The sequence below is a fragment of the Zonotrichia leucophrys genome, chromosome 5 (genome assembly GCF_028769735.1).
Source record: "Zonotrichia leucophrys gambelii isolate GWCS_2022_RI chromosome 5, RI_Zleu_2.0, whole genome shotgun sequence".
Classification (NCBI taxonomy): Eukaryota; Metazoa; Chordata; class Aves; order Passeriformes; family Passerellidae; genus Zonotrichia; species Zonotrichia leucophrys.
Genome location: NC_088175.1, coordinates 56,312,103 through 56,329,101, shown reverse-complemented (window position 1 = coordinate 56,329,101; position 16,999 = coordinate 56,312,103). Strand labels below are relative to the sequence as shown.

The 16,999-nt window shown below is 41.6% G+C and overlaps 1 protein-coding gene across 3 annotated transcripts in view; it reads left to right on the top strand.

Moving 5' to 3' along the window:
* NELL1 (neural EGFL like 1) overlaps nt 1-16,999 on the top strand; it is a 273,003-nt gene that overhangs the window by 208,626 nt on the left and 47,378 nt on the right. For all 3 annotated transcript variants that reach the window (XM_064715789.1, XM_064715788.1, XM_064715790.1), the window contains one exon: nt 1,132-1,227. In XM_064715789.1, coding sequence (XP_064571859.1) covers nt 1,132-1,227 — 96 coding nt within the window. The remainder of the gene's footprint in view (nt 1-1,131; nt 1,228-16,999) is intronic.

Below are 16,999 nucleotides of genomic sequence, written 5' to 3'. Positions count from 1 at the left end.
TCTCTCTCTTCTCTCTAACTTCTCTCTAACTTCTCTCTAACTTCTCTCTAACTTCTCTCTAACTTCTCTCTAACTTCTCTCTAACTTCTCTCTCTCTTCTCTCTCTCTTCTCTCTCTCTTCTCTCTCTCCTCTCTCTCTTCTCTCTCTCCTCTCTCTCTCCCTCCTCTTCTCTCTCTCTCTCTCCTCTCTCTCTCTCTCTCTCTTTCTCTCTCTTCTTCTCTCTCTTCTCTCTTCTTCTCTCTTCTCTTTTCTCCCTCTTTTCTCCCTCTTTTCTCTCTCTTTTCTCTCTCTTCTCTCTCTCTTCTCTCTCTCTTCTCTCTCTCTTCTCTCTCTCTTTTCTCCCTCTTTCTCTCCCTCTTTCTCTCCCTCTTTCTCCTCTCCTCTCCTCTCTCCCCTAAAGAAATAAAAGCAATAACTTTAAACAGTGAGCAGCCCTTCTTGCACACTCACTGGACTTTCTGCCAGCCTGGCTGTGAGCAAGAGGAACATCACCCAGTGCTGGCAGGAAAAGATGAGACCCATCAGCTGTTTGAAATCCCAGTTATTGGGCACATACACTTCTGGAGAACTTCAGCATTGCTCCATCAAAAAAAATCACATTTTTACTGGGCTTGAGCCCTTCTCATATTTTCAGTCATGAGCCTCACTCTATTTAATTTCTTAATTCCACAAAACATACTTTAGCCCTTGCAATAAAAAAAAAGCAGCAAAATAGTATGTGTTTACAGACATTTCAGTGAAGTAATTGATAAAAGTGAGGAACACAGTATTTAACACCATCCAACCTGCCTGGCTTCTGTGGATTAGCAGAGCATTTTAATTGTCATCTGCATATTCAATATAATGGAAAGATGATCAGCCCCATTAAAAACACATGATGTATTTTTTCCTCTCTTCTTCTTCCAGATGGTTTCTAATCTTTTATTGGTGAGGTGGTTTGCCTGCGGTGTAATCTGAGATTTTTCCTCTTGTTATTTTAGTGAGTTGCTTCTCTCTGTGTTTGCAGGTGGACTGAATTTAAATATGCTAAATTCTGTTAATTGCTTACAATGTAGATGTTTTTCTAATTACCCTTCAAATGGATGTTTTAAAAAATGAAGTATTACCCACATATTCCTTTTATCTTGCAGCATTCTGTGAAGAAGGGTGCAGATATGGTGGGACTTGTGTAGCTCCTAACAAATGTCTCTGCCCCTCTGGATTCACTGGAAGTCATTGTGAGAAAGGTAAAGCTTTACTGAAAAACACCTTTTATTGGTAATGAGAAGTATGGTATGTGGGAGAAGTAATTCCTTTCTCTTCTTTCATTCTGCTTGATGTTTTCTCTCCAGTGAAGATATAACTGTTCCATTTCTGCCTTTTCTGCACTGAAAGTTTGTCTTGTCTGAAACTTTCCATGTTGAATTTTATCAGGGATGTATCTGCTTTTGCTTCCAGCATGCACTTTTAGTTAATTAGAAGGGACATCAAATGAAAAATGTTTGCTCCACCAGTTTCCTGTGGTGCAAGCTCAAGGTTTCCTGCTTCTGCTAAATTTGTTGTGCAAATTAGACCAGAATTCAGATGATTGCTTTTCACTTCAAGTTATTGAATTATTAATATTTGATTTGTTTCTATGTCACAGTTTTTATAGAATCACAGCCTATTCAAAGATATCTCACCAGTCATGATTAGATTTTGCCTGTTCCCAGATTTTTCTTTTTCAAAATCTGCTTCTGACAGCCCCACAGTTCCACCTTTCAGTTTGTTTCACAAAGAGCTGGTTCCTTGTCTACCTTAAATGAGGAGAAAGGGATCTTATCAAACTCCATATAGGACTCTTATTGTTTTCTTTATTTTGCAGATTTAGGATTTTATTTTGGTTTGCATTTATTGAGGTTATATATTACTTAACTAATTCAAGGATGGGAGATTTTTTTGCACTGCATGTTACTATGTATTTATTCCATGTATTTATTTTTGGATATGAAGTGGATTGTTACTGTAGTGTGGAGGAGATCATAATTGGTGAACTTCTTAAGGAAGAAATAAATGAAAACAGAAAAATAACTGTCACAGTTGAATTAGTGGAACCACTTGTAACCCAGAGATTGTGCAGTAATTTGTGAGTTTGTTAAAGTCACTTAAGCCCAGTTGTCAATAGATCTGCTTCAAATAGCTTCTGAAAACTGCTATATACTTCTGTGGATGTAGTCCGTCAGTGTACATAGTTTCTAGTTGTCAGCATTGTTTATGATTATTTAAGGATGAACTAGGACATTAATAATTTCATTTTCATCTCATCTACAATAAGCCTGAGTACTTAATTATTTTTGCCTGTAGCCTTGTTTTAAATAGGAAAAACCCTCCCATGTCTCCTGCCACCCAGCAGTAAGCACTGGCAGTATCACAGGGAAGAAATGCAGGGCATTGCCACCTCAGAGCCCTGCCTGCCCTGCTGCTGACCCATGTGGGGTTTGCTCATTCCTCCCTCAGCATCTGCTGCTCAGAGGCACCAGCACACCCAGAGGGATGCAGGATGCTGGGGATGTGCTCTGTGTGTGTGATGGATGGAACTGCCAGCACTGCCCAAAGGGGCCCTGCCCACCCAGGCCACATTTCAGCTCCTCTGCCTGGGATTCCTTCACCTTTTTTCTTAGAGCTGTGAAGGGACCTTCACATCTAGAGCACAGATTCTCTAAACTGTTGAAGTGATGGTTTAAAATTGATAAATGGAGGACATAACCATTTTTGACTCCTGTGTTTTTCATGGCTTTTGTATTGTTTTGATCTACAATATGAGTTAGCACACCAGGCAAAGGAAGCATGGCAGGTATGGTACTCTCATTCTATCAAGCAATTTAGAGGTAGATGTCAGAAGGCGATAGCTCCTGTGAATAAAATCTATACAACTTGAACCAGAAGGCAGTTCATTTTTTTTCTTTGAAGATGTATAGAGTTTACTAGTATGCTACAAATCAAGATAATGATGCTAACTTTGAGAAATCTGACATACAGGCTGGTTTGAGAATGAGCAGGGCTTGGTGTATGAGAATTTGTCACATTTTAGTTGTGTTGGAGGGTTTAAAAACTTCAGCAGATACATCTTGTGTCATATGCATATTTCAGTGGCTAAGTGCACATCAGATCTGTGAGAACAGCTTCAGCCTGCTGAAGGGGCATGTCCTGGCCAGACTGAATGCTCAGAGCAGAGAGGTGATGAGCCGCCTGTGAAGCAGGGCTCCTTTTGCTTCACTGATCACCCCTAGCAGGCATGGTGCTTTCAGGAGCAGGAGGCAGTTCAGGAAAGGCTTTGCTCATCGTCTCCCAAAGGACACCTGAGTTGTGGGGGTTCCAGCTGTGGGTTTCTCTGGGGCTGGACTGAAGGCACTTGAGACAGTAATTCATGTTCAGACTCAGGTGTTTATTATTTCTGATCAGTGAAACAGCCTCACTGCTGTGAGTTCAGCACCTTTTCATTAGAAGGCACAAAATGGCCAACAATCTCTTGGTACAAGGGCTTTTAAGGCTGAACTATCCAATTAAGCACTGACACCTGGATTATTTCCCCTTCTAACCCAATAACTGATCCCAAAGAGCTGCAATGGGGACGTTTCTGCCCAATTACAAAATGCCACCCAAACCCATGGAGAAGAAGGAAGAAGCAGGATGAAGAAGAAACACCCTGGGCTGACACCCTGTGCCCTCCATCTTGCTTCCGTCCACAATGTACTAAAAACCCCAAACCCTCAATTTCTCACCCAGTGACACACCTACACTGCTCTCTACAATCTATTTCCCACTTTTGTGGATTCCAGTCTATCCTGAACTCTGGTAAACTTTCTCCATGGATGAGGGTCAGAGTCAGTGCTGCCCTGGGGGTCAGGGCACCCAGAGCAGACACAGAAATATTCCCTGTGTGCCCTGGGTTTGCACACTAAGTATTCTAACCCCATGTCTGTTTGTCCTCCTGTTATCTTTAACATTAGAAATAAGCACTTTGTTTTATTCAGTATATAGTCCCACTCCCTCAGTTATGACACAGACCTAAGACAACAAAGTGGTGCAGCAATGATTCAAATCAAAGCCTAAATGTTCTTGGCAAAGCCTTGGCTGGTGGAAGCTCGTAGTGAAGTGAGGCGTATCAGAAGTAAAGTGATGTGTTTTGGCCATGTATTAAATTTGCCACAGTGCATTTGAAAATGTCCTTCAAACTGACAACACAGCAACATCTCATACATTATTTGTGAGCTGAAAGGACTCATCTCCAGCTAAAAACAGTATGACCCAAATTGGCTTCAATGCCATGTAAAGGGTAAAATGAGGCAGTAATTAGAGATGTTGTTGAAAAGCAGGTGTGTTTACTTCTGAGTATGAATCATATGTTACTCATAGTTTCTGACTGCCTGGTTGAAATTATGATATTAAGTTAATTAAAAATTCAGAGATATTTGAGAAGGGCAGGATTTATACCAGAAATTTACTGAGGTGAAATTAAAATACACATTTAAGGCTTATGTACAGATACATAATTCAGCGTGCTGCTAAGAAGAATTACCTCTTGCCATTCACTTTGGTTGACGTGAGAAATCATCATAACAGTTTAGGGCTACCTTTCCTTTTGAAGGTGAACTGCAAATTGATATTCACAGATACTGTCAAGTAATTCCTTTCTCCACCCATTCTTTATAATGCTGTTTCTTCAAGTATGTGCTTGATGCTTCTAACTGAATTTTTGTAATATTTAGGATCTGATTTTATCTTCTAATCACTTCTTTTTTGTTCATTTTGTGTTCTTCTGCCAGGGCTGAAATCTGTGAGCTCTGTGATCATTACCATTTGATGGTATTTAACAGAGTTGTGATACTTGTGTGGGAAACCTTTGCTGTTGGAATTTTCAGTGACATTGCTGTGTGATTGCAGCATGGTGGCTGAGCTGCAGATAGGCATCTGTAACTGTGTGTAACACTGTGGGCTTGAACCCAGGTGCATCCTTGGCAGGGATCCCTGTTAAAAGCCCCTGAGAGACATTTTAATGTGCAGAGAGGAGTGCAAATGTACTCTGTGAGAACTGCTGGCAGCATGAACTCAAGTGCCCCAATTTTGCATCCATCTCATCTTTTTGCAACCTTTACAACAGATAAACTCTGGATAATTGATTGAGCTGTTTTTTTCTGTCTGTGGATGGGTGGCAGGTCAGTGGAGTTTTAATGCTGGTTTTGTGGACAGGCTCACAGTTGTTCTGTATTTGTGGAGTGGTAGTCACCACTGGTGAGGATGGGAGAGACAGGACAACCTACGGTGTCAAAGGCAGGAGTAAACAGATGATTGAATGCCTGGAAATTGCAGGCATTCCTTGAACACCTGCCTGCATGTGCTGGAGTCCTGTGTGTGGGTCTGAGAGATGCATCTGAACCTTCTGGGATCTGACCAGTGCTGGGACTTGTTTACAGTGTCTGTCTGTACAAATTATCATTTTGGGTGATGAGCTGGAAACTGCAGAAGGGTTTGAAGCAGCGGGCTCCCAACTAGGGGCATGGAAAGGAAAGTGCAGTATTTTTCCAGGAGTTGCAGGAGGGCTTTTGGCAATGGGACAGCATTGACTCCAAAACAGATTAAACACAAGTGCACCATAGCTTTTCTCCCCTGTCTTGTGACAGCTGCTGTCTAAAGTGGTACATAATAAATGGGAGTGTGTTTCTGGGACAGTGGAAGGGCTTTGTGTGTGCTGGAGCTCCTGGAGGTGGATGTTATCTGTGATAGCAGTACATGTGTGTTTAGGCTTTGCAAAGCACTGAAAAATATGTTCTCACATCACACAGAATGATAGAGAGATGTCAAAGAATTACCTGCTGATTGTGAACAGAAGCAAGGGTAAAATATGGCAGCAGAGTCTCAGGATGTGATAATTACTAGGGTTATTTTTTCACGTTGTTTTGAGCTGGGCCTGCAAAGAATTGTCTAATATTGGGGTGAGAGATAATATTTCAGTATGTACCATGGCTGAGAAATGTGCTTTGAATTCTATTAATTATATTGCAAGCAAGCAAGTAAATCAAGACTTGCTGTGTTGTGATAGTTATATTTGGATTCTTCAGCACCTCACTGATTTCACAGGTGTGTAATGAAGTGTTGCTGTGCTTACATCTTCAGTATGTGATGTCACATCATGGGAATGAGGAGGTCTTTATCTGATTTGTTCCATCATATTTGGCAGTATGTGCAGTTGTTGTCTAAGAAGCTGCAGAATGTCTTGATGTTCTCGTCTCTTAAATCACTTCTTCTGGAATATATTGTATTCTGCAGTCCTTTGGGTAAAACCCCCTGTAGTCTATTCCTGTGGACACAACAGTTAGAAAAATGTGAGAATTGTATTTACATGTGCAGTTTCTTTGATTCTTAAACTGGATTAATCTTTAGGTGTGTATCTATTAAAGTCAAGGAGCCTGGTTTAAAAAAGAGCAAACAAAAACCAAAGCAAAGCAGAGAAAGAGATTTTTCCATGAGTACAGTAAGCTAAATGTCAAAACTCCCTGCCTTTCTCTATCTATGATCTTTTGTGCAATAAGAAATGAGGTTCATTTTGGGAAACAAAGCAGCTGTGCAGCTGTGGGCACAAGGCTTTGCATGAGATTCTTCCTAAAGCCCCTAATTTCAAGGTGAACCAGGATAGAGTGAGACAAGAGGGGTGAACAGCAAGTGATGCTCAGCTTATTCCAGAGAGCAGTGGCTGTGGTTGGTGTGCCACTCCTGACAGACCTGGGCATGGCAGATGTTCCAGGTGGCTGAGGTTGTCCTGCTCCATTTGCTGCCAAGCTGTTTGCTGCATTTGCCCCAGCGGTGCTTACTGCAAAATGGCAAGGGTGACATCTTAATGTGATGCAAAAAACAAAGCTGTCATTTGTAAAGAAACCAGGGAATAGATCAAAGAATATTTACTAGAAAAACCTGAGTAAGGCCGTCTCTGAGGATCAAGGGGACATCTGTCTGCAAATCAACAAGTAACTGTCAGTGGAAGAAAAAGTTGTTTTATCTCAGTGTCAGTCTCCCAGACCAAGAGCACTGTTCATCACCCAGCTGACCCTCACACGAGGAGACAACCCAGCAGTGTTTACTCTGCCTTATACATGTATATGCTGTAGTTTGGTTTTACAAGCCAGGAAAAAACACTAAGCTGGGTTTGGGGTGGTGGTTTTGTGCTGGTGGTGCTTTGTTGGGTTTTTTATGGAATATTTTACCTTCCTGTGTAGTTTATTGTTATATATGCATGTCTTTTCCTATGTTGATCAGAATTAATCACCACAAAAGCATTGGGCAGACATCTGGAGGAAGAGATCATGTCCCCACTCATGTAATCCTTGGGAGGTGAATAAAATGGGATAAATCACTTTCTTAGGTGACTTATGTAGATTGTAGCTTATGTACAATGAGGATAACTAATCCAATTATTTTGCTTTCAGGAGTCAGGGTGAAAATGTGAGTTAAACCTGTGCTGTATGGAGTGCCATCCACTCTATACTGGCATCTCCGCTGTAACATCTACAATTCTGTTGAATTTCAGTCAGAGTATCTGTTTTTGCAGAGTAGCACCCATGGTTTTCAACAGTCTGCTCCAGGAAGAGCTCATGAATTGTACAATACTAGAGTGCAGCAAAGAGGCCACAGCTAAAGGAGGGGACTCTTGGCAGAGCCTGCTCAATTACATGCAGTGTGTGGAGTCAAGAAAACAAGTTTATCCTTAGCATTGTATTCATATCTGTGCAGAGACGACATGAAATAGGAAGGTTTGCTGATATGGAACCTTAGAAACTTTCTTTTTTCCCTCCCAGGCTTTTTGTGTATCAAGTGAAACATTTTTCTAGTCTATCCTTCCTTTGCTAGTGATGTGTCAGTTTTCTGCAGAAAGTATTTAACGTACCCAAAACCTTCCCTTCACAGTGGACTTTTTCTGGATAATCCAACATACCATACCTGGTAACATATTAAAAATAAGTTAGTAAAATCAATAAAGTAAATACCTGCTGTGTTTGAAAGAGGCTTGCTAATCAGTCAGTGTGGCATTAAAGCCCATTCCAGGTTCAGTGCTCACTAACTCACTCTGCAGATTCCTGTTGCTTTTGTTAGGCTTTTTTTCATGCCTTCATTCCCCAGAGAAAGAATATACAAGATGTTAAAATAATACTGTGCTTAAGGTAGGGTAGGTATGAAGCATAACAGGAAACTGGTATGGTTCTGGTTGAATATTTCCTTTGCTAGTTCCATTATAATTGAAGCAACTTTAAAATAACAGTCATGCTCAACCTCCAGCAACTGTATGTCAGAGTTATTTTCAAACTTTTTATAATGCTATGATAAAAATCGCTTCAGTCCTTCACATTTGTAGAAATTGAGTTCTTCCTAAATACATCAATCATTTTCTTGCTTTTAAAAAGGAACTTCTGATTTAGCAATTCAGGCAGTTCAATAGCTGGAGTTTCCTACTGCTTAAAATGTGCAACATCTGAATTATTTCTTTCAGCGTGTAGTATCTACTAAGTACATCAGTCATTTCAGAGACAAACAGAATGGCAAAGTTTATGTGTGAAAGAGTGAAATTACCTTTCTTAGCTGATTTTTTTCTGAAGAGACATTCTCTGTTTGTTGGCAATCTCATCTTTGGAATGGTACTCATTTATCTTTTGAATGAGACGTGGAATGAAAGCCCTAAACACTGCTGGTCATCAAAGATCCAGTTGAGCCTGTATCCTATTTCAGCCTGTGTAATTGAATTCTGCCTTCTTTGGCAATGTCAGAGAAGTCACTCAGTTGAAATAGCTGTCTGGCTAACGTGGAGTGGCACCCATGGCTAAATGTCATAGATGGCCATGTTTCTGTGAGAGGTTATGGATCCTTACAGCTTTTGATGGTGATTATGTGGTTTTAAGTGTGCATGACTCTTAGGTGGAGTCTGGGTGTGTGAGGGTGAGCTCCTCCACTGTTCTCATTGCCCTGTCTTGGAAGCAGAGCTGTCTCTGAACTGGGCAGCACAGCTCAGCCAGGTTTTTACAGGTTCTTGCAGCCCTACCACATCCTCTGGTTGTACAGCTGGTGGGCAGAGGTGCTTTTGGAGCTGGGAAAAGCAGGGAGGCACTCACATTCTCACCAGGATGCCATGCATCACTCCCGCATGTGTTGCAGCCACCCAGCTTCTGTATAACAGCCTGCCTGCTTCCTAGAAGGAGACCTTAGTGGTTTCTGGGGTGTTGGTTGGTTTGCTTGTTTTCTCACTACCATAGATTGGCTAAAGAATGTCTGTGAGTTGTGTCAGCCCCTGCAGAAAGTGAGGCCAGCAGCTGTGTTGGCTTTGAGAGGCCAGGTTTTGGTGGTTGTCAAGGCTGCAGGGTGGCTTTGGTGAGAAGCTGCCAGAAGCTTCTCCCATGTCCAGCAGAGCCAAGACCAGACAGCTCCAGGATGGAGCTGCTGCTGGCCAAGGCCAGGCCAACCAGTGATGGGAGTAACGCCTCTGATAGCAGATTTAACAAGGAGGAAATGTATTGTGCAGAAGTAAATGCAGCCAGAGAAGAGCAGGCTGAGAACATGAGAGGGGAACAGCCCTGCAGACACCCAGGGCAGGGGGAAGGAGGGGCAGGAGCTGCTGCAGGTGCTGGAACTGAGATTCCCCTGCAGCCCCTGGGGAGGCAGCTGTGACCCTGCAGCCATGCAGGGCACAGGGATGCACAGAGCCACCTGCAGCCATGCAGGGAGGGCACAGGGATGCACAGACCCACCTGCAGCCATGCAGGGCACAGGGATGCACAGAGCCACCTGCAGCCATGCAGGGCACAGGGATGCACAGAGCCACCTGCAGCCATGCAGGGCACAGGGATGCACAGACCCACCTGCAGCCATGCAGGGCACAGGGATGCACAGACACACCTGCAGCCATGCAGGGAGGGCACAGGGATGCACAGACCCACCTGCAGCCATGCAGGGCACAGGGATGCACAGACCCACCTGCAGCCATGGAGGGCACAGGGATGCACAGAGCCACCTGCAGCCATGCAGGGAGGGCACAGGGATGCACAGACACACCTGCAGCCATGCAGGGCACAGGGATGCACAGACCCACCTGCAGCCATGCAGGGAGGGCACAGGGATGCACAGACCCACCTGCAGCCATGCAGGGAGGGCACAGGGATGCACAGAGCCACCTGCAGCCATGCAGGGCACAGGGATGCACAGAGCCACCTGCAGCCATGCAGGGCACAGGGATGCACAGACACACCTGCAGCCATGCAGGGAGGGCACAGGGATGCACAGACACACCTGCAGCCATGCAGGGAGGGCACAGGGATGCACAGAGCCACCTGCAGCCATGCAGGGCACAGGGATGCACAGACACACCTGCAGCCCATGGAGAGGGGAGCCCATGCTGCTCTTCCTGGCAGGATTTGTGACCCTGTGAGGGACCCATGCTGGAGCAGGGTGTACTGGAAGGACTCACACTGTGGAAGAGTGACAAACACTGGAGAAGTTCATGCAGAACTGTCTCCCATGGGAGGTACCTCACACTGCAACAGGGCAGGATGCTTCTCCCAGCAGCAGAGCAAACCTGTGATTGTGTGAGCATAGCTCCCATTCCCCATCTCCCTGTGTGCTGAGGGGGAGCAGGTAGAGCCTGGGAAGAAAGGAGGGAAGGTGTTTTTAAGGTTTACTTTTCACTATCCTGCTCTGAATTTTTTATTGATAAATTCAATTAATATCTCTAGTTCTAGCCTGTTTTGCCCATGACAGTATTTGGTAAGTGACCTCTCCTGTCCTTATCTCAACCCATGAATTTTTGCTGTATTTTTCCACCATTCAGCTAAGAAGGGAAGTGATGGAGAGGCTTTGGAGCATGTCTGGCATCCAGTCAGGTCACCCATTTCAGTAGTGTGAGCAGACAGGGGCCTTTTCCCTGATGCTCATTCTCCCAGGACAGCTGTCCTGTCCCCCTCTTGTGACAGCCAGAGCTCTGGAAAGCCTATCAGTCAGTCCAAAATGAATTAAAAATGGGGGGAAAATCTCTGTATTTCAAGAGACTTTTGGTTCTTGTCTGTTACAACCCTGGCAGGTTGTGAATTCTAAAGTGCGTGGAAGTTGCTTTTTGAGATGGGGCTTTAATTTTCTAGCAAAGCCCTTCTGTCCCCCACCTTTTATTGTTTTGGTTTTCACCCTTGGAATATCCAACACAGAGTTTTCAATTCTTTCCGTTAACTGTGTGGAGAAAGTAACGATTTTATTCATCCCTCAGAAGTTTCCTTCCATTCTCCCATCTGAAATCTTGTTCTTTTATAGAGAAATCTGCAGCTGTGGTGGAGGTCGCAGCTGATGCTGTTTGAGGTGTGTGTGCTGATGGCAGCAGCGAGTCCCTCAGTGATGCCATGAGTCATTTCCAGCTTGGGCAGTCAGATATGGTGTGATAGTGCCTGGCTGATCCTAAGGCCCCCTTTTGAGATGGCTTGAGCAATAGGTTTCTTTTTGAAGAGAGATTTGATATTTTTTTTTATTTCCAATCTCTTCTCCCCTTATCTTTTCTCAGCAGAGATATATATTATATACACCTAATGTTATATTTATTAGGTGTATATATTACTGAATAAGATGAAAGCAGGTTGGATGTGTAGATGGATGTTGGTGGGTCACTGAGGATGCAGAATCTGATCAATACTGAGCAGAATTTCTCTGTATTTAATGTCTGTCTCACTGAATTGACAGTGGGAGATTTTTTCAGATCCTCTCCATGATATGTATAATTTGCAAATGTGAAAAGAATTAAATACAGCATTACAGAAGGAGGTAGTCCACTACTCCCTTGTCCAGCCACTATAAAAAGACACATTTTTTATTAGTTATTAGTTGTAGGGTTGTCCTAGTTGTGCTAAAAGTTTCCTCACTGTGTGTTAAATAAATTAACTGCTGTGTTAAATCCATTATCACATCTTCTTGCTGCAATCCACAGAATTAAATCGGTCACTTAGTCCATTTGCTGTATGGCTGCAACAAGGAACTGATTCACTGTAAAAAGAAATTGAAATAGCTCCTTTGGAGGAAATTCTTCCAGGGAGAAGGAACATCCAAAGCGAGAAATGTGATATAGTTGACATTGCTACTCTGTTAACTTGGGGAAAAATGGAAGGCATGTCTCCTCATTGCATTTAATGTGATTTTTCATGAATGCTAAATTCAGTCTAGTTAAAGAAACTTATATACAATATATTCACATTTCTAGATTTCATGTTCCACTCCTCTTTACACTTCTGTATATTAAGTGCCAGACTTAAAGGGCATAGACATTTTTTCTAAGCCAAATTGAGAAGTAAAATGAGGGAAGAATTTTGTCAGTCAAAGCTAAAAATAACTGCCTGTATGTGCAACAACCAATTTCTGGTTTCCACTGAAGGAAAAATAGCTTTTTTAGAGTCATGAAGAAAAGGGTCCAACCAAACCAGGGAATAACTCTAAATGTTTTTCCTTTCACTATTAGAATGTGTTATCTTTGAATACAGGTTTTAAGAATGATACCTAATGTGAAGGACTGACTGTCCAACCAAACCAGGGAGTAACTCTCTAAATGTTTTTCCTTTCACTATTAGAATGTGTTATCTTTGAATACAGGTTTTAAGAATGATACCTAATGTGAAGGACTGACTGTCCAGCCAAACCAGGGAGTAACTCCCTAAATTATTTTCCTTTCACTATTAGAATGTGTTACTTTTGAATATAGCTTTTAAGAATGATAGCTAATGTGAAGGACTGACCTATCAGAAGCAGAAGGTAAATATCAAAATATTTTATCAGCCTGTAAAGACCTATAGGATTTCTGGTTTCATAAGCTTTTCGTTGATACTGTTAGTTGTACTGAAACAGGCTGAAAACCTTGACCTATTAAATTTGGGGAAAGGGATTTTGTGAGAACCTGATTTATGTGACAGAGTGATAAAAGGCTTTGTCAGTCTTTACCACAGAAAGTTATCTCCCAGTAAGAGTAGTCAGGTACGTTTCAGTTGTCTGATAATGATGTAAAATACAGCTCAATGTAATGCTAGCCAGGGAAAATTAATCCAAAAAGTGCAATTAATAAAAAGAACATTAAGTGGCAATATGTATTCAGAAAACATTTTGAAATTAACATTTGATTCAGAATATATGAGTCACTTATCTGACATTGTAAGCATCAAGGTTTACAAAGCTTTATAAATATTGGGCTATATTATAAGGTTGTAGTTTGTCTATTTAAAAAAAAAAAAAAAAGTAAACACATAGGAGTTACAGCTGGCTCCTTCCCAGAGCAGTAGATGATTCTAAAAATCTGGGCTCAGGATGAAGCTGTTGTTCAATCCTCAAGTTCCAGATTGTTCTAGCGAATGAATAAACCCTGATGAGACATAGAAGGATAGGAATATCTTGTTTTTGTCACTCTGAAGATTTTGGCTGGATGAATTTTAATCTTCTGAGGAAAAAACCTTTGTAGTAGTGTACAGTGTTATAGAATGTTTGAGGTGGACAGAGCAAAGGGATTATAATGTTGGCAGTCTTACATACCAGATAATGCACATGCAGAAATGAGGCATGTAAGCACAGAAACAAAACTTTGGAATGGAGGGTGTCATTCCAGCCTTTCTCTGTGTGTGTATTTTACTGGCATGTGATGGGAATGTTTGTACTTTTGGGAATGCTGCCACAAGTGAGGCAGCAGAACTTGCTTAGCACAGAGCATCTTCTCTCTAGGCTGTGTAGGAAAGTATACAGTCTTTGAATGTACGTGCTGTTAGTTTGTTTTTCCAGCATAGAAGCAGGGGAAAAACCAAAAACCTCTTGACAATCCTGAAGGTTGATTGAGGAGTTGCTGTAGAATGTGTTTTATAAAGTGCATTGCATCTGATATGATGATACACTTTGTTTATAATCCAGTGTAGGGAGGATAAGCAAGAAAAAATACATTGAAAATTATGTCATTCAAACAAACTCTAATGGATTCCAGTTTTGAGCAGATCAACAATAACAATCTTTCTTAATTGTCATGTTATTAATTTACAACAGGATCTTTTGTGTGGTGCTGTACAAAATAGCACTAATATGATGGGCAGTGGTAATTTGTGGCCACGGAGATTGTTTCCTAGTTGGAAACAACTGTTAAAGTACTTGTAATATAAAAAGAGGGGATATTGTAGTTGTTTACTGACCTTAATAATCAGCAATTTTAGGAAATGTGCTGCAGCTGTTCCCCAAGACACCAGGCACAGGCATTGTAAGGCAAGGGATGAACCTGGCAAGACCTGGTATAAACTCATCACAAATCTTGGGTTCTCTTGGGTTTTGTGTGGCTGAAATGGCACCTGAGGTATCAAAGAGATTTTTGTTCCCAGCCCTGCGACCAAAGAAGAAGTCAGGATTGCTCAGTTCTGCTTTTCAAGGTTGTTTATTTCTCTTATCTATCCCATTCCTTCTCTGACCTGCTGAGGTCTGTCCAGCAGGTCAATCAGTGGCACAGTCCCTGCCCTTGGGGTGGTGTTGGCTTTTTATACTAAGAGCTGCCTGTGCTTTATTTACAATAATCTTCCAATACCCATCACCTGTGTCAGACAGTCTGTCTGTGCTCTAAACCAATCCAGAAGTGTCACCATCACAGCAGAAGATGGAGGACAAGAAGGAGAAGGAGGACAGGACATTCCCAGATTCCTCCATCTTGCCTTTTGAACCCCCATTCTAAAACCCCAAAATTCTACTTTTTCACCCTGTGACAAATTCACTGTCATTCTACTCAAACCCTTGTGGCCTGTAACTCCTCACACAAGGTTGGTAATTGTTTCCATGGGCTAAAACCAAAGGCACAGGTGTTTGTGACTCTGTGCCAAGGTCTCTGAGCCCCTGCCAGGGTCTGGAATCGCCCAGGGCACCACAGCAATGTCCTGGGTCCCCACAGGGTTCCCTTCTGTGGGTAAAGATCCTGAGATTTTGGCAAAGTCATCTCCAAGGACACAGCTGTGTTAAAACAGCCAGACAGAAGATTTTATTCCTTTGGGTTATTAAAAGCCAAGTAAAACCTCCTTAAAGGATGAGTTTATGCTCTAAAGATGAAATGATTGCTCTGTTATTAAGGGCTGACTTGGCTGTATATGGTTCCTCCTACTTATAGAAAGAAAATCACATGCACCTCTTTAGCTGCACCTATATATTTTCTGGGTATGTAATATGTGTACACCACAGCTTAAATGTGCCTCAAGTGATGTCTTTTAAGAATACCCAAGGAAGGAGTGCCAAAATTGCTTGTAAATGTTGGCGGATAATCACAGTATTCATGAATTCTCATTTAATTTTCTTCTACTTCCCTCTCAAAAATACCCAGTGTTGTTGTGAGCATTCTGTTACTTCCAGAAATTAATTTGAAAGTGAGATAATCTAATCTAAATTCAGTGTAACTGTAAATACTGCTAAAATATGCTTTCAGGACTAATATAGCATTATATGTGTACTGTGGGGTGTAGGTCATTGCTTGTTTTCAGAAAACAAGGATGTCTGTGTCTAAATTGTACATTACTGATTCTAAGCCACCATTTGTGATTTTTGTGTTCACTTGTTCTATGGAGATAAGCAAGAAAAAAACCCAGCAACAAAAAACCAGCCATAAATAGTTACACATTTTCAATGTATTTTTTTATAATAATGGATATCTGTGCTGGGACAACATATTGTAGATCTGTAGAATTATGCAGGTGACTCTGAGTAGCACCCATGGGGAAGGATCCTTATACAGCAGTGAAGAAGTGGAAGAAAAATCAAATTTTCATTATTCTAATTCTGTTTTTTCATCTGTGTAGGCACAGTCTTGTGCACGTGTGTACATTTAGAGTGGCCTAGGTGGGAGAGGATGGAAGGGCTGCAGCATCAAGTAAAAATGAGTGAGGAAAAGAGAACTCCTCGTATTTTGTGTCTGGTCACTCTTGGTGCAGGCGGCAGCACCATTGGGTGCAGTGTTTGTGTCATGGTTTTTACCAGACCTGTGCCGTTTCCCCACAATTTTATTTCTCTAATTGCACCTCTGAAGGAGTAGAGTCAGCTCTGCAAGAAGACAGTGTCCTGATATGGTGCAAAACAGTTTCCAGTTCCATATTTTATCTTCTTTCCATGATTTATTATTTTACAGAGATGTGGATAATTAGAGTATAAAATCCCTTTCGATGATTGCATAAATTCCTTTTCTTTGGAGCTGAGGAGGGGGTCTCGTGCTTAAGGAATAGTAACCAAATGGTGAAAATAATTGAGATGCTCTTGAATTTTTAATTTTTTTCCTTTTGCCTCTGGTTAAATGGATGTGGGTCATGGGTAGATAATGTAGCATAGCTAGTTCTATTCTTGTGATGCTTCATAGATCAAGCTCTTTATTTCATTGTTAATTTTCTCTGACAGCATCACAGCATTTAGATGTGAGGTTTTTTTAAATTTATGTACTGCAAATTTGGCTTCATGTTGTAAACACATTGCAGCTGTAACAATTATCAGGTGAATAATACCATGGAAATAATTTGAGATTTTTCAAAAACAAACAACACCTATGTTGGACTTCTTACTGTAATTAAAAATTCAATATAAACCTCAACTTATTAATATTTAAAATGAGAGTATTTTCTCTAAAAATCAAGGAGTAGATGTGATTATTTGTTTTAGCAAAGAGCTTTAAAAATAAAAAAAAAAATCCACTGGTGTGAAACTGTCCTAATGCCTCTGGCTATGAATATATTATAGATCTATATCTTCATAGAAAACATTTCCACTCTGTCATCTTCATTTAATTCAGTCCTTTTCTGCTTTATTCATTTCACCTGGGTTAAATTTAGTTTACACTGTCATGCAATTTATTTTATTGAATGTGATTCTCACAGCTCCCTCTGAGAGATACACATAGCTCCAGCCTGCAACTACCCTCCCTGTTTGGTGTCTTCATTGCTGAAAGGTGCTTGCAGCAGGAGTAGAGCAATAATGAAGGATTTCATGTCACGG